Source organism: Brachyistius frenatus, unplaced genomic scaffold (assembly GCF_029030835.1).
Source record: "Brachyistius frenatus isolate BFR_SWC_R1_liver_20210118 unplaced genomic scaffold, ASM2903083v1 Contig_13, whole genome shotgun sequence".
Classification (NCBI taxonomy): domain Eukaryota; kingdom Metazoa; phylum Chordata; class Actinopteri; family Embiotocidae; genus Brachyistius; species Brachyistius frenatus.
The window spans coordinates 5,351,270-5,379,260 of NW_027210612.1; the positions used below are offsets into that span (position 1 = coordinate 5,351,270).

The 27,991-nt window shown below is 40.5% G+C and overlaps 1 protein-coding gene across 8 annotated transcripts in view; it reads left to right on the forward strand.

Moving 5' to 3' along the window:
* Positions 1–1,960: 1,960 nt before the first annotated feature.
* Positions 1,961–27,991, forward strand: part of phactr2 (phosphatase and actin regulator 2) — a 44,255-nt gene continuing 18,224 nt past the window's right edge. For 4 of the 8 annotated variants that reach the window (XR_011310679.1, XR_011310680.1, XR_011310681.1 and 1 more), the window contains exons 1-2: positions 1,961–2,096; positions 27,457–27,642. Coding sequence is in view for 5 of the 8 variants with exons in the window: in XM_069692948.1 (XP_069549049.1) it covers positions 1,961–2,096; positions 27,457–27,642 (322 nt within the window). In the remaining 3 variants the exon portion in view is untranslated. Of the gene's footprint in view, positions 2,097–8,559; positions 9,420–18,623; positions 18,844–27,456; positions 27,643–27,991 lie in introns of those variants that run through there. The other 4 variants (XM_069692950.1, XM_069692953.1, XM_069692952.1 and 1 more) reach the window with 2 other exon arrangements.

The window sequence follows — 27,991 nt, forward strand, 5'->3', positions numbered from 1 at the left end:
ATAGCTGGAATCAATGAATCTGAACTTTTTCCACGTTAAAAAGTAACCCAAACTGATTGATCTATATCATCCCAGTAATAATAATAATTAATTAATCGGCAAATGATTGCAGCTACCACGTGAGTGCAAGTTAAGTGGACGTTCCTGTAAGCTGCACGGCAAGGCGCAAGACTGTCCATGGATGTTAAACCGATTTATTTATGTTGTAGGCCTGTAATGCATAATATACATACTGTGACTGGATATAAAGAGTGAATTTGTAACATTATCAGCAGAGAGGTGTTCAAAAGATGATCAATCCTGTGATCATCATCCTTATATGTTCTGAGAGACTTGCCAGTAAATAGATACAAAACTCACACTGTGAGCAACAGATGGAGCAGCTTGCTCTGCTTGCCAGCCAGTAGGATCCTTCTCCACTGTCGGTGGCACAGATCATTGACTGTAGGAGACCCGCATGGAAAGACAGAGCTGCACTGAGGTCTTCTTCTCTCATAATGTTTCAGGATGCTACCCCAGTGTTATTATTTTCTTTTTATAGTAGCATGAAGTACACTTTTATTTTATTTTTAATCTTTTGCTTGAGGCAGTGCGACGCACAAGGTGGACCATTTTTCAAAAAAAATATCACCAGTTTTATTCTATTTAGGTCCAAACCAGCTGAAACTACCAGCCAGTAAATTCGGTGCTGCAGATGCTGTGTTACAAGCTGAGAAATATCGTTATGTGAGGAGACCACAAGCACAAACCAGTGCACATTGTCGACATGTTTGGTGTGGTGAGAGGCTACACGATGAACAAACTCAATTGTGTTCAGTCTGGATCAGACCTGTGAGCTCTGGATGTCAACATCTGTTTCTTATTATAATCTGCTCCGTTAAAATGTATCAATAACACTGAATCTGCCTGATGTTTTTTTTTTTTTTAATTCTAGTGCCACGGAAAAGGAGCTCAGAGTGAGAGCTCTTTAGTTTTATCACCTCTGAGTGTAACGCGTGAAACAAGCACTGGGAGTCAACATGGGTGGAAAGCAGAATATTCACACACAGTGGTAATTTAGCGACACCTAACGTTTCAAAGCTGCAGCCACTGAGGCCTGTCTATTTTTCCATGATGTTAGATTGATATTTGTAATTGCGTAACATCTATTTGGCAATCCACTTTCTTCATGCACACTTACCTCATTTTGTCTGTCAACAAGATCACATAATATTCAGTTTTCCACTGATTGTAAGAAAATAAGAACTATAGATTGTTTGTAAGTGGTTCTGGTCCTTATGTGCTTTGCAGGGTTTTATGTGTATGCTTTTTTTTTTAAATTCAAGGCCTGGGATTCAAAGTAATTAAAACAGTTGATCTGAAATCCAGCATATTTTTAATGAAGATATGTGGAGCATATATTGTATGAAGATGTAAGATGTATTGAAAAAAAATTCATTTTGCACGCAAACAAGATTAAAATTGCATGTGATGCATGTGAATGCAGTCAATACTACACCTAACATACAAATTAATACCTGCACTATAAAAAAAAATAAGAAATAAAAGTTTATTCTGCAATTTATAATCTTAAAAATGAAAAGAACAGGTTTAGCTGTCAGTCAGATAATGGACTGCCTTTCACATTCACTCTTACTCGGATCCCATTTCAAACAGCCATTAGTCAACCTGTCTTTCAGAGGCGAATGGTTGTTAACAAAGACAGAAACACACACACACACACACACACACACACACACACACACACACACACACACACACACACACACACACACACACACACACACACACACACACACACACACACACACACACACCACACACCACACACTGTCTGCCTACTGCAGAGCTAAAGCTTGAAGAGGAAGAGGAGGAGGGGTTCATGTGAAGTTTCTTGTCCTCTCCTCACTGTGTATCTGAGAACTGTGTCTTGGCGGGGCTGAGAACAGAGAAGGTGACCATGGAAGAGGAGGAGGACACCTATCCAGCGCTGAAGACTTTCCCTCAGCTGTGGCCTCTCCCCAGGTTCCGCTCTCACAGTGACACCTCCGGATTTCGCTCCAGAGTGTTGTTCAGACTCCGGGGAGCCCTCTCAGGTAGGAGAAACCACACTGCTTCACCAAAAACTGGACACACACACAGGCCAGTCTATAGCAGATAGTTGTATAAGCCCCATCAAATGACATTATGGCTGAATAAGAAAAGAAAATCAACCCATCCACTGAATGAATGAATTCCTGCTACATATTGCAATATGGTGTGCCTCTGTCTATCATTACCTGTATAAAATGGTTTTGGTGTTGCATAGTAATACCAACTTCTTGTGACTAGATAGGATCTTCAAATGACTGATAAAGCAAAAGTGGCTTCCTGTCCTCTTACAAAGAAAAAAATGTCCCCCTCTCTTACTTTAACTCCTGAACTCTTAATACTTAAAAAAAAAAAGCAACAACAAAAAAGTTCTTTAATGATTCCTTGCTTTCTTTTTTCCTGTCTTTGTTTCTTCATGCTGTATTTACAGTTCACATTTAGTAGTAAAGTTAAGAGCACAATGGTTAACTGAATTTACTGCTTCATTATGACACACCTCATTCGTCAGTGGTGCACCCAATTGTTTTTATAAATCATACAGTATAATTAGTTGAATGGAGATTACCTGTAATTAAGGTGTGACAAGTAATTTAAGGATAAGCACGCCAGCAACTGACAGATCCAAGTTGTACTCACATTTGTATTATATTATGTGTCAATAATACTATGAATGTGCACCTTTATTGAAAGCGTAAAACAGTAGGGTCCAAGAGGAAGGGTATTAAAATGACAGACCTCAGCCACAGTGTTAACCAACTTTGTGTCCTCAGAATCTTACTTAAATGTCATTGTCGCTGTGTTGTTCGTGGCAGTCGAGCACTGACAAGCTTTTACATTGAGTCAGTGGTTAGAACCACTTCCTATCAGCCGTCTTCAGTGTTTCAGCCTTCAACCCATCCTGCAGCGGTGCTCTCTGCCCGACCCACACACTTACTTTAACATCTACTGCACACATGAAGTTTAGTAACACACTTCTTTTCCACGAGGGCTGTGCTGTTAAGCAGTCTGATTAATCTGTTTTAACATTACAGTCGTGCTAGAAGTTGCAGTTATTTTGTCCGTCTTAAGTTGCCAAAGGAAGTGCTCTGTGCTCATGGTTAAGTTGTAATTACAGGAAATGATTGTAGTTGCAGTTAGCAAATTAGATCTCCACAGTTATGTATGTCTCCTGCCAGCTCAGAATTTAAGCTTCAGGGTTTTGTAATCTCTAAAAGCTTAACTTGAAAATTAAACAGTAGATGTACCTATTTTTTACATATTAGCATCCTCTCCTTAAATCTTCAATTTGCTTTTGCTTTTTTTTTTTACATTAGTTTTACTTTTATATAGTAAAGACAGACATTTTTTTTTATAATCAATTGGAGATTTATTCTTTATATTATAATGTTCAGTACATTGAGCAAATTTGCACATTAAGCAGCAGAGGGTGCTGTTCTACTTTTATTTTATTTTTTTAACATAGATCCTTAAACAGTGTGCAGTTAAATTGCACCTCAGACACATAGTGATTTTCTATATTTCACCAGTCAAACTTTTTGTTGCCGGGTGCATTTTGTCTGAAACGATGTGAAATGATTAGAACTGACGAGACGATCTAAACTGCAAGTAACACAAATGTCTCTCAAATATCGCTAAAATCGTCTCTAAAAATATTCTCTGAGTAACAGCTTTTGTTGTTGTTGTTGTTTTTAACTAGAAGGGATGAGGTTGACCATGTGGTACGGAAAATTGCCACTGTGGGGAATCTTAACCGAATCAATGGTGTCTTTTTCACATACAATAAGGTGTTGTTGATTTTTTTACTCATAGACGGAAAATGCAGCCTACAGCCTCGAGAGTGAAGCATTAAAAAAAACACAAAGAAGACAATTTTAGGTCAAAAAGAAGTCTTTGAATTGCCAGATGAGCATCAACAATCCATCCCAACTCCAACTGTTTATTCTTCATGTCAATGCTTGTCACTGTTGTAGAGGGCTTGATCTCGATTCACAGACACATCTTTGATCTTTTGGAAAGCTGGTAAAGGTCTTTGGTATATTTTAAAAGCAACTCTATAGCTTGTTTGACATTTGTATGCTTCTATTCCTGCCAATTGTAAGGTATAGCAGAAAATAAGAGCAACTGAAGTAAACCCTGTGAGATTTTTTTTTGTCAGCTAAAAGATACTTAAAGTTCTTAGACATCCAAAACAAGAACATTATTGTTTACCTTTTAATGATTTTAATGTGTATAAGAATATCAGAATGTGCATTAATGTGTTTCTGCATGTGGATTTGTGCCCTCACTTGTGCACTTGTGTATGTGTTTGTGAAAAAAAAAAAAAAAAAAAAAATCCCTTTGGGTTAATGTGTAGGTTGAGATGGTCTTTGCTGTCCCTTGTAAATAGCATGCTGTCCTCCAGATGGGCGGTATATCGCTCTTGTAATTAGAGGGGGGATGAAGGGGAGGAAGAGATAAAATAGCAGGAGAGGATGAAAAAGAGAGGAGAGATATGGAAAGGAAGGCCAAGAGGCAAGCAGACAAGATATATTAAGACAAAAGAGAGCAATAATGGACAGAGCAAGGAGAGGGAAGCGAGTCAAAGAGTGGAAAGTAAACGAGACAGTTGGCTGGAGCGAAGGGAAAATTATGAAAACGGTGAAGAGAGGAGAGGAGGGGAGGCATAAGGGAATACAAGGATGAGATGATGAAGGAGAAGGAGAGGACAGAAGAAAAGAGGAGGACAACAGAGGAGTGTCAGCTTGCTGGTTGGCTCTGCTCCCCGAACATTGATTACATACCCTTTCAGTCTGCAGTAACCACTTGTTAAAATGTATTGTAATGCAGAGAGCAGCCCTTCCCCCTTCACTGCCCACACAGTCCTCTCTCAGCCATGCTGTGGCTTCTGCAACTGCTGCTGAAATACCAGGAAGTTATGGTTAAGGTTTGCATCAGTAACAAAAAGACCCTAACTGTAATTGTGTTGCAGTGTTCACATATTATCACCATCTCAAGTTGGAACTTCAGGAGTAAAATCACAAAATCAGTGGTGTAATTACTGCAGCACAGTTATAGATATATTTTGCAGATAAATAAACCTGAACTTGGGTCTGTGTGTCCGTCCCATTCTTGTGAAAGCAATATCGCAAGAACACATTAAGGAAATTGCTTCAAATTTGGTGCAAATGTCCACTTAAAGACTTATTAACTGAGTAGAATTTGATGGCCAAAGATCAAAGGTCACTCTGATCTCACAAAACACATTTGTGGCCGTTACTCAAGAATTTATGTGATAATTAGGACATCATTTCACACAAATGTCTAACAGGATAAAATGGTGAAGTAATGACACTTTATATCCAAAAGTTCAAAGGCTCTGTGATATCAAAATGCCCTGTAAAAGCAATTGTCTGGCTATTATTCAACACCATTACTCAGGAACAGAAGGAGAGATTGTAACCATATTTCACATTTGGTTGGTTACCGAGTTGATGACACTGATCTTTGATAACCACCTTCAAACTATACTGATTGTTTACATCAGGGGTCTCTGACCTTTTTTCCCTCTGAGAGCTACTTTGGTAAAATGAACGTGACACTGTAACATTTATTCATATAGCTGAGCTCCACCAAACCTTCTTTTATGTGAAGAACAACAAACCGATACTTAACAAACACATAGTCAACCAGCGGCGACTGGGTGGAGACCCCTGGTTTAGATGTTCTGTGCTGTCGGGTTAAAGATATGTGTGAAGTGTCCGACGTCAGACATGGATGAAAACGGGAACTTGACAAGCGGAGGGAGGATGTGGTGATTCTAGTTTCACAATGGGTGATTAGAGAAATCCAAAATGTGACATTGCATTGAGTTACAATAGTGGGTGAAACAAAACATACAGGTTAACAGAAGCTCTCTGTAGAGTCACAAATTCTGCAGTAGCAGGAGGTCGAGGTGGATGGACGGGACCATGAAACAGTGAATTTTAACATGGGAAACTGCTTATTTGGTTTCCGGTTTGTAACTGACAGTAAATGCTGGTTACTTCAGTCATTTCCTGATGTTTTAGGGACCTAATTTTGCCCTAAATCTAATTTAAAACCAAACCACTAAGCATCTCTAATCCTAAACAAGTCACATTTGTGTCTAAACCTAACCAAACCTTAGCTACAGTGGAGCCATATCAGCGTATTTACTTTTCAGAGGTGTTGGAGGGCATTGGTTGAGAAAACAATCCTGTTTGTTGTTCTGAAGGGCAGTTGCAAACTTTTTCTGATGCTCAGTTTGGAGAACTCATTGGCCTGCTGTTGCTTCATTTTAAATATGCCTCACCACACGATTACACTGGTAGACAAACAATAGGTAATTGAAATCCAATAATTGCTCTGATTCCACAAAACATGTTTATTCTCATGAACAAACCTACATATTATTGCTTTTGAAAATGGACTTTCCCACTCTTGGCACACTCAGTCCCTGGTTATTTTTGGTCAAACTATACTGTATGTGCTGCTCTCACATTTAATGGTGAGAAAAGAAGTTAAGATTACATGTCGTTTTAAATACCAGTTGACCTTATGAGATACAGGCGTTTTTTTCGCCTTTTAGTTTCCTTTGCAATCGTGTGTGTGCCTGTGTGGGAGGGTGTTGTTGGAGCTGATGAGCCAGTTGTTGTTCTTCTCACTTGTTGTGAGCCGCTTCATTGGACTACATCAAAACTCAAAGTCTCACTATCTCTATGTCTCTCCCCCTCCATCTGTCTATCAGTAACTGTGTGTGGTTACTTACTAAGCCCTTAACTCTATTAACAGTCGTTGAAACGCCTAAGCAGCAAATTAACAGGATGTTAATATTACCTAGCGCAGCCTCTAATAACCCTGTGTACATACAATAAGTGTATGTTTGCACGTAACGGAAATTTAATAATAACTTGGTGGGTCAGTTTGAAAAAAAAAAAAAGCCTGCGGAGGAGAGAGACGTCAGTGCCAAAAATAACAGATTCAAGATTTTATTTGAGGAAAACGTGAACATATATAATACAATAACAACAAGAGCAAAATACTGGAGGGTGTATAGCTGCTCTTATGTTGTCAATAACCTAATGGTTGTGTGGACATTATGTCTGTTCTCAGACCAGTTTACAATGTTTACATTGGCTTACACACACACACACACACACACACACACACACACACACACACACACACACACACACACACACACACACACACACACACACACACACACACACACACACACACACACACACACACACACACACACACACACACACACACACACACACACACGTTACTTTCAGTCCATCAGTGTATTTTATAATGTCTTTCTCCACTTTTTCTTTCTATAGGTTGAACTTTGATATCAAAAAAATTCTGATAAAGAACAGGAAATTAAAAATCAGTTTGATACTCACACAGACACACAAATATACTGTAGCTGTGTGTGTGTGTGTGTGTGTGTGTGTGTGTGTGTGTGTGTGTGTGTGTGTGTGTGTGTGTGTGTGTGTGTGTGTGTGTGTGTGTGTGTGTGTGTGTGTGTGTGTGTGTGTGTGTGTTTGTGTTTGTGTGTATCTAAAAGTCTAAAAGGGACATACAATTCCAGTCATGATTTGTCTGGCGCTATACAGCGAGCTGTGACGTCCAACATCACACCTTCACCAGCATACAGATGACATATTTACCACGTTGTTTGGCTCTTCACAACACTTAAGGGAGAAAATGACCATCTGTCTGCTTCTTTGATTCCTCTCTGTCTCGTGTCTCTTTCAGAGTCTGTGTCTATTGATTTATTTGGTGTTGCGATTATTACTGATGCCATGGAAATAATCTGTGGGTTTAATATCTGTTGTTGTGATCAAGGTGCAGTCACTGCGATGCCATGGTCTTCAGGTGTGTTTTCAATTAGTAAGCAATAATATGTGTTACTTAGCAACAGCCAAGGTTAGAAAAATAGATATTACTTATTAGGAGCTAACACACAACTAATGTGACATTGTGGGTCTGGTCAAAGCAAATGTAATTGACAGTGATTAAACAGCCCACCAGCTATCAGATCCTCTGATTGGTGCTTAATGGTGGTTGCATTGCTTTAAAACTAAACCCCGCCCACTATGATCCATGAGCTCCTCCCTCATGGATGCAAGAGGAAAAAGAAATGCAGAAATTTCTTGTTTGAAATCCTGGCAGAAAAAATCCTGTCCCAGAAAGAAAACATGTATTATGTATTATCACAAAAACTTGAATTTAACTGTTTTCATTTCTGATTAAAAATGATGTCTAAGTCTCCTATATTTATATTTCAGTCATTTGTTCCAATAAAAATGTTAAACATTTTCTGGATCCTTCGTTTCAAATAGACAAGTTTACTGCTTTTTTGCGGTTTTATATGTAAATTCAACACATGTATAATTTCTTTTAAAACATGCCATTCAAATAATTCCCTTTCGTGTCTGAGAAATTGTGATGAGCATCGTGCAACATTTTTGACTAAAGCAATACATGAAAAGATAATCAACAGATTAATCGATAATGGAAATAATTAATGGTTGAATCCCTTGTTAAAATTAAATGAAATAAAGTAAAAAAAAAAAAATGCTTTTCTGGACTGTCACGTGGGGCTGATCACCTTTCGATTAAGAAATCACATTCTCACTGACATAATCGTACTCTAACCTACATGTCTTCTATCTACCATAGCATGTTGTTATGCAGTCAGGTCTGATCATATCAGCCTGGCCCCGAAGGTGACTGACAGCAATATAAATATAGAAGAGAAGTTCACCAAGGAAAAGTTAAAACACTAACCATCTCTTGCTTATTAGATACACTCTCTATTATTTTTCCACTTTTTCTACCCTCATCTCCTCTCTTCTCCTCTCCTTATTTCTTACGTCACTGTGGGACTTCAGCACATGGAGGAGAGAGTAAAAAAAAAAAAAAAAAAAAAAAAAAGGATGAAACTGGAGCCAGACTCAGTAGCCAGAAGAAAGAGGAAAAAAATCTTGACAGGCAGGGAGATGGAGATCGACACAAGACAAGACTCAGATGGGGAGGGAGAACGAGGACCTGAGATGGAAACAAACATTAACTTTTAATGGTCTTTATTGGACAGAGGGAGGGAGAGAGAGAGAGAGAGAGAAAGGTAGAGAGAGAGAGAGAGAGAGAGAGAGAGAAAGAGAGGGTAGAGAGAATAGGAGAAGAAGGGAGGCAGTGAGAAGGGAGGAGGGGAAGTTAATGGGGGGACGGAGGGAGGGAGGTTGTGTGTCGGGAAGAGGCAAGAATCATCGCACACTGCTGATAATATTCCCTGGGTCAAGTCATGGAACATGATGGTGAGTTACCTCCTTATATAATAAGCTGCACTTCCTCCTGTATGTTTGTCTTGGTGAATGTGTCAAGCGTCTCGTTGACATTATGTGACAGAAGCCATGGAAGAAAAGAGATTGTTTCCACTTGTTCTTCTTCCTTTCACATACTGTCTCAGCTCCAGTTGTCACCTGTTAGCCAGTGACTGCTTTACAAAATCCTAAGTCTATGTTGCCTGAGTTGCGAACCAGCCTGCGTGCAGTTCCAGTGTGTAGTTTGAAGACAGCTCTTTTAAGGACCACTCAGCTTACAAATCAGAAAGGGGATCATACTGCATTAAATGTGCACATGACTCCGTGCTGGAGCGTCTGATTGTTTTGCAACATGATCTATGGTGTAAGTGTCGGATCCATTGTTGTCAAAGATCCCTTGACTGGGTGGCAGTCATGCAGCCGGAGCAGGTTTTTCTGGTACTCCTTTGCCTTGTTTCATCATCTCAAATAAATCTGTGACATATCACAATATGTAATTTGTACATGTCCACCAGTTTAGAGATAAAAACAACTGTGTGCAATATTAATAAGATGCTAATGCTGCAAATGGAACATTTAAAACCATTAAGGTATGCTACATCTTCACTTAACCAGGCTTCTGGCGTGCTGCGAGAGCCAGATTTGCTGATGATCCTTTTGTTAAAGGATTCTTTGGCAATGCTTTTGAGGCAATGATGAGTGTGTGCTTAACTTTAAAAGGAGTTATTGGTTTTGTAAGTCTGCCCACAGTTGCATTATAGCATTAGAGTTTTTTATGTGACTAAGATTAAACCGCATCTTATCAATATTTCTACAGAAGATAGAAAACTTATTAAGACGAATAATTCCTGGGTGGTAGCCATCTTTGGTGTGTTAGACTAAATGACAATAGTCCGTCGGTGTATTAGTTGGTGTCACACTCAGCCAGAGGAGGCAGGCAGGCTATATCAGGCTCTTGTTATCTAATATAGTTTAATTACTGTTTGCAGAGGTTGTCATAACATGTCAGTGTTTAATAGGCAAAGCCCCTGCTGCAGTGTGTCAATAAAGAAAGACAGAAATTCAGGGCAGAGATGATCTTTCCACTTTATTATCATCTCAGGTAATCCTTACAGAAAGAAACACCAGTCCTTCTTTGTGTGTGCTTTTGTCTGTTGGGCTGAATGGGCGCACAGCAAATTATTGCTGTTGTAAATTTGTGAAATGCCACTTTGCAAAGCAAAGCAGCACCTGTGAGCGTGCGCACATGCATGTGCATGTGTTGTGTGTGCATTTGCAGCGAACACTGTGGTCGCTCATAAGGCTAGTGTGTATTTTCACTGCCTGTTGTTAAACGTATATGTGTCACAGTGTGTTTTGGAGACAATGTAAATTGACCCTGAATATGCAAATTTCCACGTCTATATGAGTAAAGTAAATGACCACTGCAGTCGGCACTATAAGAAGACATTCCAGTCTGTATATTAAGGACACTTTGTACAAATCAGACTTTAAATTGGTTGACGGACCATCAACCTCTGCACTCAGGGCTACTCAAGTTAAAAGGGAAGTCACTCCTCATCTCTCTTATGCCACAAATCTTGCTTTTCATTTTAATTTGTTTCTATTGCTTATTTCTCTTTAGTATCAAGTCTATTTGACTGTTTTGAATCTGTTTCATTAAGAGCAGCACTTTAAAAAAAAAAAGTGCTATATAAATATATATAACTTGACTTGACAAATGCAGCTGTGTTTGAGAGAGAGATGTATGATTTTCTCTCATACATGAATATTCAATTTGATAGTGACATTTGCTCTGGTAAAACAATATAATTCAAGATTGACAGTTCAATCTACTTGTCTGACGGGGGCTTAACGAACATGCTTGTATTTTGAAAGAGAACTATCCTCATGTTGCTCTGGTGATTCACTGAATGACTCACTATGGGAGAACACATGATATTGTTCTATCTTGGCTGTTAAATCTAAACTACCTTTTTCCATTTGCTGGTTTTATGGCACTTGTATCATAAAAACCTGGAATTAATGTGTCCGGTGAATACACCAAAACCTCATCTCAGACCTTTTGTGCCACACACTGGTAAAACAAACCTCTCCTCAGTCTGTCAGTAGAGCTGGACAGTGTCCAAAGCAACCATCATTAACCGGTGGCCGTCTACTTTAAAACAAACCACGCTGAGCCTAGAAAAGAGTAGTAAAGTCTTGGCTAACAACCACACAACACAACTGAGCAAACACAACTGACATGCTAAGGTTTTTGTAATAGACAGTGGCTCTCGGGTAAATCTGTGCCGATATGACCTCATATACTGTAGTTACAATAGGAAAGTGTAGAAAGATACGATAGCTGCTGTTTGTTTACTCTCTCCATTTGCTGTCCTCTTATGGCCTCATGTCACACACTTCCAAAACACAGTCACGCCTTGCTTTATGTGTTGTTGTTTCTACAGTTTCCTGCAACTGAGGCCTTTTCAGTTTTTTTCGAAGACCCCACCAGGACAGTAGCAGTTTTTCCCTCCAGTTCAGTTTGTCACCACCTCTGCCTCTTTTCCTCTCTCTCTCTCTCTCTCTCTCTCTCTCTCTCTCTCTCTCTCTCTCTCTCTCTCTCTCTCTCTCTCATAAGGTCTCTGACTGCCTGTCTGGCAGGATGTCAATTATTGATTTATACAGGCAACATTTTAGCAGTGATGGCGGCTCATGGGTTGTGCCAAACAGAATACAACAAACAGGGGATCAAGTTTCAGACAAGCTGGCAGGCAGATGGGAAGAGGAAGAGAAATGACAGTAACCATTACTGTGATGTTACATTATAAGACTGTACTGTTATTATTATCAGGTAAAAATGCTTTTAATGGGTGTGTATGGCCAAACAAGAAAAAATAAACTTGTGTTTGTTAGAACTAGCACTGGCTAGATTCAGGTACTAAATACAAGTTTTCATTCCCTGTGTGGAGTGTGGCTCATGTGCAGGAACAGAATTGTCCAATATGAAATTACTTTTTTCATTTATTTATGATTTTTATTATTAGCACAGCCACAAGATTGCAATTTATTCTCAAAGCAATTTCATCCACACACAGGTGAGGAATAAATGTCAGTCTGCGATTTATATTTGGTGGCAACATTGCAAAAACACCAAGAAAGTCAGACTTATTGAAAGCAGAGGTAGCTTTGGGCTAAAATTTCACTTCACTGAAGTCCCTGAAAACCTTAAATTCATACAGTTTTTCTCTGTGACATTAAACTAAATAAACATGACTAAATTCATGACTAAAAAAACAGAGTTAAAATTACAAAACTGAAGTGGAAAATTTGGTGTATTGATAGAAACAAAAAGCATCAAACTGTATTGAAAACAGATGTTATGGATAAACGGTGACATACGAGATGCAAACAAAAAGTTCAGAGACTGTTCCTGTTGCGCACAATTGTAGTGGAGCACAGTAATGCGCATGGAGAAGGGAAAAGCACTAACCTTCAGGAGTAAGTATTACAAGTTACATCACTTGATCAACATCAGCATCTGAGTGTAGATTTGTTTTTGGTACATGCACATTTGTGATATAGCTATCAAATCTAATCTCAAACGCAGGAAATTAACAACAGAGACCCTTGAGATGACTTGGCTATAGAAAGACTACTACTAATTAATTCTAGAGCAAAATTGGCTAATGACCGGGAGTACCTATACATATGAGCGTGGTCAGTAAATTTTACAGGCCATTTTAAATCCCAACAATGGCATGCAATACACTGCAAATTTTGCCATTTATATTTAAAGACACTGCTTTAAAGCAATGAAACGCCGCATAAGGCCAATGAGATCTCACTGGTTCTGTATTGAAACCATGGAGCTACAGTTCCTCTTGGTTCTGCTTGGTTTGCTTGTATAGCAGAGTCTGTTCCCTGTTGAGTCACACTTAACTGTTATAACAGTTTGCAGTCTGAATCACGATCTTAGTACAGAGTTGTCTGGTCCCCGACTCTTGAAAAGGTTAGGTTGTCTGTAACACAGAATGCCACTCGTGTAACTTCACATATACTTAAACCATTCAACCACATACAACTTGCTTTGAATGTGTTCTTTTCTTTTTCAGACAATTACAGTCTGACAGCCATGAAAGCACCAAATCAGCTTTAGTTATGACAACACAATGAGACATGGCAGAAATTGGGTTTAATAAATAAATCAAAGGGAGGGAAGAAATGCCCTGAGAAGTAGCACTTAAACAATTATTATCCATGCTCTGCTGAGGCTACTACTTAATATTTGATGACTCTCTTTCTTCCTTCTAGCCCCTCTCTTCCTTTACCTCTCCTGTCTCTCTTTTTGCAGTTCCGTTCAATGAAAAGGTCAGGCCCTCCTCAGCTGATCTCTGTTATTTAGTGTCAGGACAAACACAACCCATTTCCTGAAAAGTGTTACCTTAACATACAAATTTGCTTACTCAAAAAGGAGCATCCTCTTGACTTTGAACATACAGTACTCCCAAAGATCCCCTCTTTGGATAGTGTATTCTTGCAGATTTACAGTGAAAGCATCAAAGAGATCCGAGCAAAATCCAGAGGGAGCTTTTCCCTACATTTGATCAGTAATTGTCACAAAGGTACAAAGTAATAGGAAATATTTGAAGCAGTGGTAGAAACCCAGATTTGCATGGGGCCAAAAGAAAACTAAAAACCAAAAAAGCAAGAGGAAGTCCAGAATGTTCCTCGGGACGTCAGCGAACATGTTCCCTTGTCAAAAATCCGTTCAACAGTAGAGACTTGGAACAAAGTTCAATGGACCACCTCATCTGTCAAACATGGTGGTGCTTCTGTTGTGGCTTAGGCGTGCATGGCTGCCAATAGAAGTCGCACACTAACATCGCATTCGCTGTTGTGGAAGTATAAATACACTCGAACTGTGTAATCATGATGTCATATTTGTGCTCGGGCTGGGTCAGGTAGGATCAAGGATCTGTGTGTCAATATGTGTAATACACGAGCGGATCTGTGATCACATTACAGGAGAACAGTGTGTTTTATGACGAGAACAACATCACCATCATCACTCCGTTAGACCCGGCTTTTGGTAATCTTCATTCCAAACCCTTTCTATTTGGGTCAAGTTAACTTCACATGATCTTTGGATCCTGTTCAAGTTTTTTTTATTATTTTTTATTTTAATTAGCCTATTAGCCTCGGAATTTTTTTTTTTTTCTCAAAAAGCCTGCAATAGAACATGGTGGGGCAAAGTCTAAAAGAAGTGCAAAGGCAAGCAGGTTATATTATGTAAACTGTATTATCCAGTGACCCTCTGTAACTACTTGTTTAGGCTCTGTGTTGAGTTGTCTTATGCACAAATGCACTGAGCATGAGTGTGCTGGGTAAGTACACCCCGTCACCTGTTACATTCCAGCTTTCTTCTCTGCATCGTAATAGTATTTTAACACGTGTAGCCTCAAAAAAATTCAGTATGCATGCATTGTAGATACTGTAGTAAAATGACATTACCTCCCAGTCAATGCTAACACACTCATGTTCCTCTGTTAACCTCTCTAAGTACTTGCATCTTCCTGTTTTATCCTCCCACCTCACTGACTTCCTTCCTGTTCAATTATCCACTTCCATCTTATTCACTAATGACTGTCCCGTAAGACTGTGGTTGTCTTGGCTGCTGAATGTGTAATGAAGGGCATTATTGCATATGACAAACAGAACTGGATTTGGAGTCTTTGAAACGGATCAGAAATATGAAGGCGAAAGCAAATGTAGCATGTTCAAAATATTTTAAGTTTGATGGCATCCATGTCACCTAAAGAGCCACGTTATGATTAGAAGAGGTAGATCCGCCATACTCAAAGTGCAAATCAAAAAAAAAAAAATGAAACCAATCATATGATATTACTATCTGACTACAGATGAGTCAGGTGACTGTATTAAGAGGTGTTGAGTGAGGCTATACAAAAATTTATAACAACTCCATTCTCCATTTGCTGCTGCAAGATCCAGATACAAAGATTTTCTGCTGGCTGCCCATTCTGCAGCAATTCGTAGCAAGACTGCTCTATTTTGGAATTGCATAAACGCTAGGACTGTTTGTGCCTTCTTACTCTTTAATGACTTTGAGAAGCGAAGGGAGGGGTGGACTGCGTTGACGTGGACAGGCAGACATAAAAGTTTCACATTAAGAATGAACAAGAGTTTCTCATCTTTAATTAACCTGAAGTCTTCTGACTTATGTAGTTGACACTAGATGGCAGTCTTGGCCTTAATGGGATGTCATTTCACTTCCAGGTCAGCCAAGTTTAATTTGCTCATGTTTCACTGTGTGTGTGTGTGTGTGTGTGTGTGTGTGTGTGTGTGTGTGTGTGTGTGTGTGTGTGTGTGTGTGTGTGTGTGTGTGTGTGTGTGTGCGTGTGTCGTGACAATTCATTTCTGTCAAGCCGTATTCTGCAAGGTCTCAACTGACACACAGTGGCAGTGATGATTGCTAAGCGCACACACACACACACACACACACACACACACACACACACACACACACACACACACACACACACACACACACACACACACACACACACACACACACAAACTAGTCGACTCCCGTGTTGACAGTCTGAGGCTAGAGTGTTTGGCTCGGTTTGCCACGGTCGTCAGAGAGCAGTGGTGTGAACTCAAGTATCTAATATGGAGCAGATATTACTTCTCTGTCCCACAATCAAAGGATTTCATGGCCATGCAGACAAACCATCAACAGATTTTGCTCTCTTTTGACCTTTCTCACAGCGGGCTTCAGGGTTCACTGTCATCTCCTTTTTCCATAATAAATTGCCTTCAGGGCAGAGCTGACTGTACTGACCCTCCTCCTGAACCAGAGGCTCTGTCCGGACCGGATAAGCTAATTTAGTCATTATGGACCATTATCTAAATATATATTCGATGATTCCATGATGCTTGGTCCCTTAGTTATCTTTAAATCATTTATTTTCACGCAAAAATGTGATTATTGTTCTGGTGCAATGTCTATAATTCAACATTTAGACTCCTGGTGTGACTGGATTCATGGTTGAGGAATTTGTCAACAAAGCACTGATGTACAGAATCAGTTCAACCCTTTGCAATTCTGTACTTTGTGATACCATACCGTACTAAGGGTACATTTTAGCTTTCTTATGTCCATTTCTAGCAAGACCACGGTGGAAAGAAAACTGCCAAAGAAAGAAACATATATTGCCGCGATTTAGAATGTTTTTCCGTAAGGTTTGTGTCGTCATTCGCTCCACTAAAGTTGCAGAATTGTCCAAACGTCGTCAGTACCGTCCGGTTTGTTTGCGACATAAAACTGCCCCAGTGTAGCAGGCAGCTAGATGTTGAGCTAGTCACATTTACCAGTTGTTCTAACTGGTCTGAAACTGTGTATCAACAAACAGCTGACACTAACAAACTTATTAATGCTGTAACATTGCTTTGGCGAAGTGCACCGAATCCGTTGTGATATTCGCGTATTGGGAGAAACCACGGAATTCTGTAGAGATGCCTCTGAAGCGTTCTGCAGTAGAATGTTCATCTGAGTTTAGAGGAAGAGAATCTGATGATGTCACAGAAGCGAATCCGATGATGTCACAGAAGAGAATCCGATGATGTCGCAGAAGCGAATCCGATGATGTCGCAGAAGAGAATCCGATGATGTCACAGAAGAGAATCCGATGAGGTCACAGAAGAGTAGTGTCACAGCTGAACAGTAGAAGTGCGGCTCCATGAGTGTCAGAAAACATCTACAGCTGGTCTGAACAACCTCTCACAAACAGCGAGGTTTATTGTCAAGTCAGCATGGAAGAGCAACGCAACCAAACACGCCGCAGAAACCTGCATCTAAGAAAAGATACCTGCAGTTTGCGGGCACTGCGCAGAAATAGTGGCTGGGACGCAACTTATAGCTGCGTGGTGAAGACGGTAGGAGGTTTTAGATTTTTCTGCTTTACGTCTCAAATTCACTTTGTAAAGCGACACAGTGCGAGCGAGTCCCGACTATCAATGTGTGTGTCGCAAAAAAGAGATGAAACTGTCGATGTCGATACCCAAAGATGATTCCCAGAAAGATAAGAAACAGTAGCTGAGATAACTCCTGATCACCACACTGTGCAGCATCCCAACCATGCAGGTCAGCAGACTGTGGTGGTAAACTGGCACCGCATAAAAACGTTTACTGTGAAACTTCACACTTCCTTTTATTCTTACCGTACTTACTTCCCGTGGGAGATTGGAAAGTTGCTTTTTTTTTTTTTTTTTTTTATTGTTTAGTCCTTCAGCATGTGACCTAACCTGTGACCTAACTTGAAACCAAAAGTATTGGTAACATGTCGCATTTTCTCCCACACAAACATACTCTTTGCCCCACATTTGGTTTGTTGAGATCTGGTCACCCCAAACAGAGGTGCGGACAAATCCGGGGTTTAAGAACATGTTGTGAATCTGACGTGCACTTTTTCCTAAGAACAAATTGAAGAAAAATCTTCAGAAGATATTGGTGAATGAGGCCCAGTGTTAGTCGCGGTATACTCACCAGTCGACAAGAAATGTTACGAGTTCCACATCAAACTTTATTCTTTTACTTCCTGAGAGCTATCTGCAGTGGTGGAAAGCACCGGCCCGTGCTGGCTACGTGTTGCTTCCTCTTTTTTTCTTTTTAACTTCAGCCGTCGTTTTACTATTTGACTTTACTCATTCTACTCCGACAGGAGATCATAATAGGCCACTCCGTCCTCCTCTTATGTTTGACTGAGAGCGGTCTGGATGATAAAGTGACTCACCATCGCCTTTTGAGGTTGAATGGTTGTATTACAGGATGGGACGGGCCGGGGCTATCTGAAAATACAATGAATACAAAATGTTAAAACTCCTATTTTTTTTTCTCTATCTTTTCTTTTCTTTTTCTGTAGGTAATTTAAGTCACTCTCGTCACTTATGTATTGTCGACCAGTGTTAAAACTAAAGGCTGAAGGCGTCGCACCTCGCCGTCCTTTGACCCCAGCAGCAGCAGCAGCACTAATCTGCACCAAGGAATGAGAAGCATTTTTCAGCTGCTCGCGGGAGGGGGGGAGGAGGAGGAGGAGGAGGGAGGTAGGGAGGGAGGAGGAGGCGGTGGGAGATGGGAGGGGAAGTTACGACGTAGTAGCGACCCAGTCAGTCAGTCAGTGAGTGAGTGAGTGAACCAAGTTTCCAGCGACTCAGCCATCACGGTGTGAAACTTTTTTTTTTTTAGTCTTGAAATGAACTCACTCAGCGGACGCGGACAGGGTTTATGCGGGGATAGAAGGCCGTGATAGCGGGTTCGGGGGACCCCCCCCCCCCCCCCACCCCCGGTCCGGCCCGGTGCTCCAGCAGAATATGGGTCAGACCGCCGTGTCTGCTGTGTCTCAGCCTGCGAGCGGTGAGTGTGTGTGCGTGCGTGCGTGTGCGCGCGTGTGTGTGTAGTAGTCTCCCGCATACACACTCAACCCGCTATCTTTATTCAGGAAGTCTGTTCGTATGTTGCTTTTCTTTCGTTTACATTTCTGTCGGAGAACTTCCGACACCAGTTGAACACAAACAAATGCGCTGAAGCTAAGTGGTTGCTAATGGAGAGCTGGCTAACTAAGGGTTTAAATTAATTCTTGCATCGTTTTACGCAGTGTGTGCGTGTGTGTGTGTGTGTGTGTGTGTGTCTAAATTTATCGCTGGCTGTGCTACCCAGCTGTTGTAAAAGTAGTCACAGCGCCTGGTGTTTCAGGAGACTTAAAAGTGTTGTAAAAGCTGTTTATAAGGCTGCATTGTTGCCGCCGGGTAATGAAGACTTTATGTTTGACACATGTCCAAGATGAGATGAGGGAGAGCCGATTCGTTTTCTTTAACCCAGTTTGTGAACAAACAAAAAAAAACTGCAGCTCGGGAGGACCGTGGACGTTTGCGTTTAATTCACGGACGAGAAGTCATTATGAGCAAGACAACAACCAGTCGTTCAACAAGTAAGCCTGCTCATCTCTACGAAGACATCACGGAAATATCATCACTCATTGTTTTGCGGTTTGACATTTTGCAAATCTCAAGTTTGTACTTTCGTCCAAGTAGAAGAAGTGCAGGCGCTCTCCATATCACGCACATTTATTTTCATTATCGACCAATCCGGTGATTATTTTTCTTGATTTTATTCCAATTTAAAAAGTTCCAGATATTGTTATCATTTTTTTTTTTTTTTGGTTCCTCTAACCAGAAATATAAAGTTTACAATCAATCAATGAATCACTTGACGAGACTTATCAGTGTCAGAAAATAGTGAACAATGAAAATTAAGCTTGATTAGATTGACAAGCCCAAAGCAAATCCTCAAAAATGACACACTTGAACTACAGCGAGTTGTTAATTAATTAATTGATTACTTGATTGACAGAAAATTCATTGCCAGCTATTTTGGTGATAAATTAATAATCTCGAGTCCTTTTTTTTTTTTCAATGAAAAATGCAAAAATCCTTTGATTGCAGCTTTTTATCTGTAAATATTTTCTGGTTCCTTTAATTCTTCATGATTATAAACTGATTATCTTCTAGTTGTGGACTGTTGCCAGGTGGAAACTGGTTGGCGTTGTTTGGCATTTTCAGACATAATCAGTTAATCGAGAAAGAAATTGACTGACTAGTCAATAATGAAAATAATTTGCTTCTCCGACTTGAAACATGAAATCTCTCACAGTCGACAAAGTTCGTGACGGTTTCCTCAGTCAGAGACATTAGAAGTTGTGAACATTCACATCGGTTAACCTGCCGACTATTTTTTGCGTTACTTGATGAATCGCTTTGTCTCGAAACGGACAGAAAACACTGAAACAGTTGAAATCTCCCTCAGCCTCAGGTCATATCTTCCGCTGCATTTTTCTGAATAATTCCCAAACATTCAGTTTACCAGTTTTGTAATATATGAACAAAAAAAATGATCAAATATTCACTTTTTTTTCCCGTGTTGAAATCACGTTTTCTTGCAACTGTAGTCCTTGTGCTGTCTGTGAGCCATAAAAGTAAACGGTTTACCATTAATTTACCATTTTTATGGGAAACGCTTTAAGGCAGTGAGGTACAGGAAGGGACACGACTCCAGGATGAAAACAAAACTGGACCGTTTTTATGACACAGTCAGCATTTTAAGCAAAAACCCTGACTGTTTTGTTGCGCACTGAAGCCAAAATGCATAGGAACCTGTGGCCATAATGATGATCTACTGTTTTTGCCCAGCGTGACTGCATTACGAGTTACATGATGGTGTTGTGGTGTGCTTTAAATGCTGAATCTACAGTACTACGAGCAGGAGGGGAAGTGTGCCTATCACGGTCTCATTGAAAGATCAATAACATAGAACTGATATCCTGTGAGCCCCTGAACCTCCGACTGTACACAAATACACGGTCGAGATGCAGTTTCCTGTTTGATTTCTTTTTGGTCTGTTTGTCTTTACTTAATCCGAGCTGCTCAGTCCTGTGCGTATCATGAGTTAAGCTGTACTTTGCTTCTCCGGCCTTCGCTGGAGAAAGATGTGGAATAAATGACCCGAGTGTTAAAACTGCGGCTAATGCCCAGCGTCGCCCCTCCCTCCGCTCTCGTCCAACACCTCCTGTTTTGCCTTCTTCTTTCCTTTTCTCTGTTCCTGCCCTCCTCGTTCCCACGTTTTGCCCCACCTCAGCGTCCACCTCTCCCCTTCGTTCCCTGATTTTCTTCTCCTCTCTTTTTCTCTTTTGCCCCCCCCCCCCCCCTCCCCATCCCACCCATCCCTCTTCCTCTGTTCGTGACGTCTGCTTCTTTTCCCTCCCCGGTGACTTGCAGCGAAGGAAGGAAGCCTCTCCCTTTCCCCTCCTCCTCAACACATGTTCCTGCTATAATGTCTGAAAAAAAAAAAAAAAAAATCACGCTGGCTTTGTCACAATACATCGCTTTCACCCTTTAACTTTGTACCAGACAATATATCCCATACCATGTAGGAAAACAACCACTCGGTGACTAAAGTCTTAAAGTTCGGGATATTAAAATACTTTAGTTAGTTAATGGATTGTGCAGTTTAAGATGACAGGCATCCTTGGTCGGTCTTGGCTCGATAGTTGTAGTACTGAATATATCCAGTGTGGGATTTCTTGACTGAGATGTCTGTTGCGTCTGAAATTGTGTTTTTGATTATCCCACCCAGTCCCACAGCTGCTATAGATCCAAATCCTGACTCACCCTTCGAGCATGACATCGTAGTTCATCTGTTTCAAAATAAAATGCCTCTGTGTGAAATCCAGCGTGGAATCATGCAGTTGAGTCAGCAGTCATGCAAAACAACATCCCTGAAACAAGCCGAGGTGGATTTGAGCCATATTGTTGTAGTTTAAAAGATTTAGCCAGCATCATCTGCGTTAAACTGACCCATGTTTGCTTAAACATACTTACCATTATAAGCAGATTAACAAACTAAACCACTGAATTGGCCTCATTTCACCTTTTCTGGCAGCCAAATCAATGAGGGTTTAAAGTTTACAGTATGTCTGATGTCATCAGTCGCATTATAAGGTGCAGGTTTGTGTTTCTTGTGCTTTATGAGCTGTAAGTGCTTGTGCTGTCACTTCTTCCTTAATTGTGGGCAGTTGATTTCTGTATTTATATGATGGCGGGGGGCATCAGTGCCAACCAAACCTCTTTCACAGCACAACTGAAAAAGATATTTGTGAAGTCAATAGAGATGGTTGAGAATTTTTCGAATAGTCAAATAGTCTCTAAAATATACAAAGTTGAATAGTATATGCGACTATAGCCTGGTTGTAATGCGAGTCTCCGGTCAGAAGGTGGCTGTACAGGAGGACAGAATTATTGGACTTTCTCTGAAGAAGAAAGGAAAATAACTGTTGTAAAGAAACCCGTATAATAAATTGGCTGCAGATGTAATTTATCAACCCAGAAAAGCTGATGTAGTGTTAAGTTGCTCCTGTGAGGTTTTTGCAGTTGACACACTCATTGTAAATGTATGCATGGCATGCATGTGTCATAGAAATGTAGGATTTAGATTTCCTGTGTTGCTATATGACATGAATCTTCCATTTGTTCTTGCAGCACCCAGATACAGTGCATCCAGAAAGTATTCACAGCGCTTCACTTTTTCTACATTTTGTTGTCACAGCCTTATTCCAAAATGGATTAAATTCATTTTTTTCCCTCAAAATTCTACACACAATACCCCATTATGACAGCGTGAAATACTTTTTTTTTTCTTCTTTTTTTAAATTTTTGCAAATCTATTAAAAATAAAAACCGAAAAAAATCACGTTCCTACAGTGAAGCATGGTGGTGGCAGCATCATGCTGTGGGGATGTTTTTCAGTGGCAGGAACTGGGAGAATAGTCAGGGTGGAGGGAAAGATGAATGCAGCAATGTACAGAGACATCCTTGTGGGATTTCTTCACTGAGACCTTCGACTGAGGTGAAGGTTCATCTTCCAACAGGATAACGACCCGAAGCACACAGCCAAGATAACAAAGGAGTGTCTTCGGGACAACTCTGTGAATGTCTTTGAGAGGCCCAGGCAGAGCCCAGACTTCAACCTGATTGAACATCTCTGGAGAGATCTGAAAATGGCTGTGCACCGACGCTCCCCATCCAACCTGATGGCGCTTGAGAGGTCCTGCAAAGAAGAACGGGAGAAACTGCCCAAGAATAGGTGCCAAGCTTGTAGCATCATACTCAAAAAGACTTGAGGCTGTAACTGCTGCCAAAGGTGCTTCAACAAAGTATTGAGCAAAGGCTGTGAATACTTATGTACGTGTTATATTTTCGTTCTTTATTTTTAATAGATTTGCAAAAATTTTAAACAAACTTTTTCCACTTTGTCATTATGGGGTATTGTGTGTAGAATGTTGAGGAGAAAGTGAATTTAATCCATTTTGGAATAAAGCTGTAACATAACGTGGAAAAAGCGAAGCGCTGTGACTACTTTCCGGATGCACCGTATGATAAGAGATAACATGTCTGTGGCTTCCTCTATTCCAGTTTTCTTTTCTCTCTTCTCTAAACTCAACAACAAGCTTCATTTTGCTCTTCTCCACTGCCTCGTCTTCTTTCTCTTCTCTCGGCTCTCCAAGTAATAAGTCGGTCCATTGTCCCCGTTTGGTTCCCACTGGAGGTTTGATAGTTGGTCTAATGGTGTTGATAATCAGAGTTACTGATTTTCCCATCATTAGTGGCACAAAGCAGCTGCTGAAAATGCATCTACTGTTGTGATGTGATATCAACACAGGAACAGGAAATGAATGAATGAATGAGTGTGTGTATGTGCGTGCTTGAGCGAGAGAGAGAGCTAAATTGGTGTCTAGGGAGATCATGTACGGCGCTCTGCACTGCCCTTTTCCATGTCTTCGCTCTTAATTGTTATGTTGTGTATGCACATGCTGTTTTCTGCTGTAACCGTGAGGTCACAAGGTGTGCAAAATCCAGTTGGGAGCAATAACACTTGACTGGATTTACTGTGATTTCACAATGCATACTTGAACAAAAGGAAAGTGCTTCAGTAATTACATCCTCTGGTCTCATTGCTTTTTACTGTTCGAGGGCCATTTTACAGTTTAGGCTAATGAGGCGTCTGGTTCTTGTCATAATAACCTCAGTTTACCCAGTTTAACTCTTCGAAGTGTTTTAGCACCACTGCTTTAAATCATAACTATTTATTAAGACAAATGAGAGACTCAGTGGGAACGTGGTTTGATCAGATTTGATCAACAGTGATAAAAAAAACAAAAAACGTTTAAGTTTTAAACAGCTAAATCCTCATGCAGGGATATACGGCATCATATTTTCCTATCTTCAAACCAGTGGGGGAAAAAAAAGAAGAAAAAACTTGATTCTCTGTGTAAAATTACCAAAACTGATGGACTGAATGTCCGTATGTCGACTCTCATTACTCTGATTGAGGAAATAAGCACATAAACAATGTATTGATCCATCACCACCAGTAAGCAGCAGTCAGAGGTAATTCATGCTCATCAGCGTCAGCTCAGTTTCCATCAGCGTATTGAGCAGCAGATGGCCACCAACATGGAGTATTGGCAACAACAATCTGTCGGCGCTGGTGACGTCTAACCAATCAGCTGGGTATCGATTGTTTTCAATTGAACCAAAGGCTAAGATATGGATTTTCTCCACCTGGTGCTCATTGAGAAAATATCACAGATGAGTTTAAAATGTGAATTTTGTTTTATCTTCCAAACAATGGTTGTGGGGATATTGGACAAATAGTTACGAAACAAATAACTCCTTCATGCTAAAATGTGCTGAACATCTGGCTCATCTGCTTAGCTGAGTGTTTTTTCAGCTTTGGTCTGAGTGAAACCTGGCAATGTTTTTTTTTTTTGCTGACTGTGTTTGCGGCACAAGCATCTTAAATAGAACGAAGAAAACTCTGGACTGGAGCCTTTTCAACCAAACTCTATTGTCTTTCCGTCAGTATGGATTGAGAGTGACATGAGCTGAGGTTGCGAGTATTCAATTTTGTTCATAACTGATGGTAATAGCAGCCACAGTCTTGATAGTCTGCATGTGCAGATTGCATTTGTGACTGCATGACTGGTCTGTTTTTCTGCTTTAACAAGACTGTTTCACACACAGCATCCTTGTTAAGACAATGTTTTAATTATTTGAAAGAACAACTATTGGAATCAGATTTTCCATCATGTTCTAATTAAATCTCGAATACTTTGTCAAACATTAACTGACATGCAGCCAGTCAGTTCAGGATGTTAGGGAGTGTTCTGATAGATTGATCAGTAGAGGGGTTTTTTTTTGTTTGTTTTTTTACAAACCTTGAAAATATTGTGCAAGTTAGGACATGCCATTCTTAAATCCAGCGTTTTGAAGGTTTGATGAATGCTGATGTTGCTGACAAATATTGTATGCGGAAAAAAAAAAATCAACGCACAGTTGGTCTTCTCAACAAAGTGTTTAGTTTCAGCGATCAACACTACATGCAAGTATCTTGTTTAAAGTATCTAATAATCAGAGATTTGCACATATGAGTGAATAGGTTGTCTGTGTCAAAGGTGGCACATGCATCTCGGTCTGAAAAACAGAAAGGCATCGAACACTTTGCGTCGGCCTGATCTGAAGTTTTGTAATAAGACAGAAGTGCAAATAAATAGAGCGGAGCGGATCAGCCATGTTGGATTTTGATGAGGTTTTTCCAATTTTGTGAGTTGTAAATCTGACTTCGGGGGGCGTTCCAGTTGGAAATAGGAAATTCCAACTTCCCACTTCAAATGGAGCACACCATCGCTCCTCATCTCAGCTTAAAGCTACATTGGCTCGTAATACCATAACACACCCCACTTTCCAACTTAACTTTCAGCGATGCATTGTGGGTAATGTAGGCACCAGGCTTTGACAAGGAAGAAGGATACATGGGGGGGGGGGGGGGGGCAGCTTTGTCACCAGTGGTGTGAGTGTGTGAGGCAAATTGTAAAGCGATTTGAGACCGCTATGTTGAAAAGGCATGAAAGCAGTTTAAGAACAAAAAACTATCTGAAAAAAAAAAAAAAACTTCCATAAAGAATTCCTTAAAGTTCGTCCACAGAAATGATAAAGATTTGATCCCCACTAGTCTTGATTCAGTCAGGAGTGATTCAGTAGTGTTATGTAGCTGAAAAAAAGAAGAAAAAAAAACTTCCTCTGCTTGAATGTTTGGAATCACACACCACTTCTCTTTCCTCTGGACGCTTCCCGCACACACGCACATAAACACGAGCACACGTTCACACACTGTGTGCAGTATTCCAGAAAGTTCACAGCACTTCTAATCTTTCAGCAGGAAGAGGAAGAGGAGGAGTTGAGGAAGGACAGGGATCTCACCAAAACACACACACACACACACACACACACACACACACACACACACACACACACACACAAGCACACACACCGCAAATACTCTGGAGTCAGAAATATTCCCACTCTGCTGTTGAAAGCTGAGGGCGACTGATATATGACAAGAATATAGTTCATGACAGTATTTCCTAGCTTTTTTTTTTTTTTTTAAACCTGCTGCTTACCTTATGTTTTTACAGCCACAAATGTGGATTCATTTTCAACTGCAGCATCATTATTTTATCTTGAAGAATATTTAGTTCGCGGGCAGGCGTCGACACTGGGGTCACAGGAATGCCCGGTTGACAATGAACACCAACAATCGATACTCAAAGACCTGTATGTATAGTATAATAATACATAACAACTGGAATAATTAAGAAAATATCAAATAAAAAGAATATACCCGCAAAAAAAAATGCCAAACCAAGTGCAGGTGTGAAGGTTTCTATAACTTTAAGAGAAACGGTGTTTAAGGGGCTTCAGCCACAGACTTAAGTGCTGCGTCTCTATTTTGAGCGTCGTGTAGCAGCGACCTGAAAGAAAGAGGTCAGACGACTGTGTGTGTCTGAGTGCGTCGACCACTTCAAGCAAAGAGGGGTCGTCACCCCCTCAGTGGAGTGATTTCCAGCATCGCGAGGAAATGAATCTCTGCAGTATTTCACAAGAAAACTAAAGCAACAATTATTTTTGAAAAAGTCCGAGAAACATGTGGAAAATGTTGTTTTTTTTGTTGGTTTTTTTTCGAATTTAACCGATCATGTTCCACATCCTGACTCCCCTGCTCATTATATTATATGTGCACTAGGATTTAAATTGCAATCTGCTCTCGTGACCTGTTAACGTATGCAAGATACTGGGATCCGAGTGCATTGGGAGTTACCCTGTGATTTGAGCCACATTATTTGCCTAATGGAAAACGGTGCGGTGCAGAATGAACGAATGTCCTTACTTACAGATTTAAGTGTTTGCAATTACCTGACTGCATGATGTTGTTTACTAATACAATACATTTTATAAATGGGTATGATTCATCAACCTTCATCTGGTGCATATACAGAGCTGTAGAGCACGTGCATGTTTTAGTCCGAGTCATGATGCTGATGTTGATTTTTCCTGTTTATATTTGTGTGTCCCCTAGTTGATGGGCTGGAGAAATCTTCGTCTCTGGCCAGCTGTGAAGTGGCAGTGGACAGCGCTACCAATACCCAGAATGCCCCTGCGTCACGGCAGCAGCGAGGCAAGCTGTCGTCGTTTGGAAAACTGTTTAAACCCTGGAAGTGGAGGAAGAAGAAGACCAGCGACAAGTTCCAGGACCTTTCCAAAGGTAAGCTGAATCTCCCGTGTGTGCGCGTCTGCGTTCATGACACGGTAGGAACAAGTTGATCAATAGCTTCTGATTTGCTCTCCTCAATCAAGTGTCTGGACAACATCAGGTCTTGGATTTCGTTGGAACATCCGTTGCGAACATCAGCAGTGTTGCTCCCAGAAGAGCTTTAAAAGGAAAAAAGTGAACGCTTGTTTGTCGCTCTGACTGATTAGCTCATGACGTGTTGGCTAGGAAATCACAAGGGACAGAAGTAAATACAAAAACCAGACACTCTGTTTCTGCATGGCTGGCAGGCGTTATCTTTTGCTTATTGCGTATCTGATATTTACGTTTTGTAGCTCCGTGT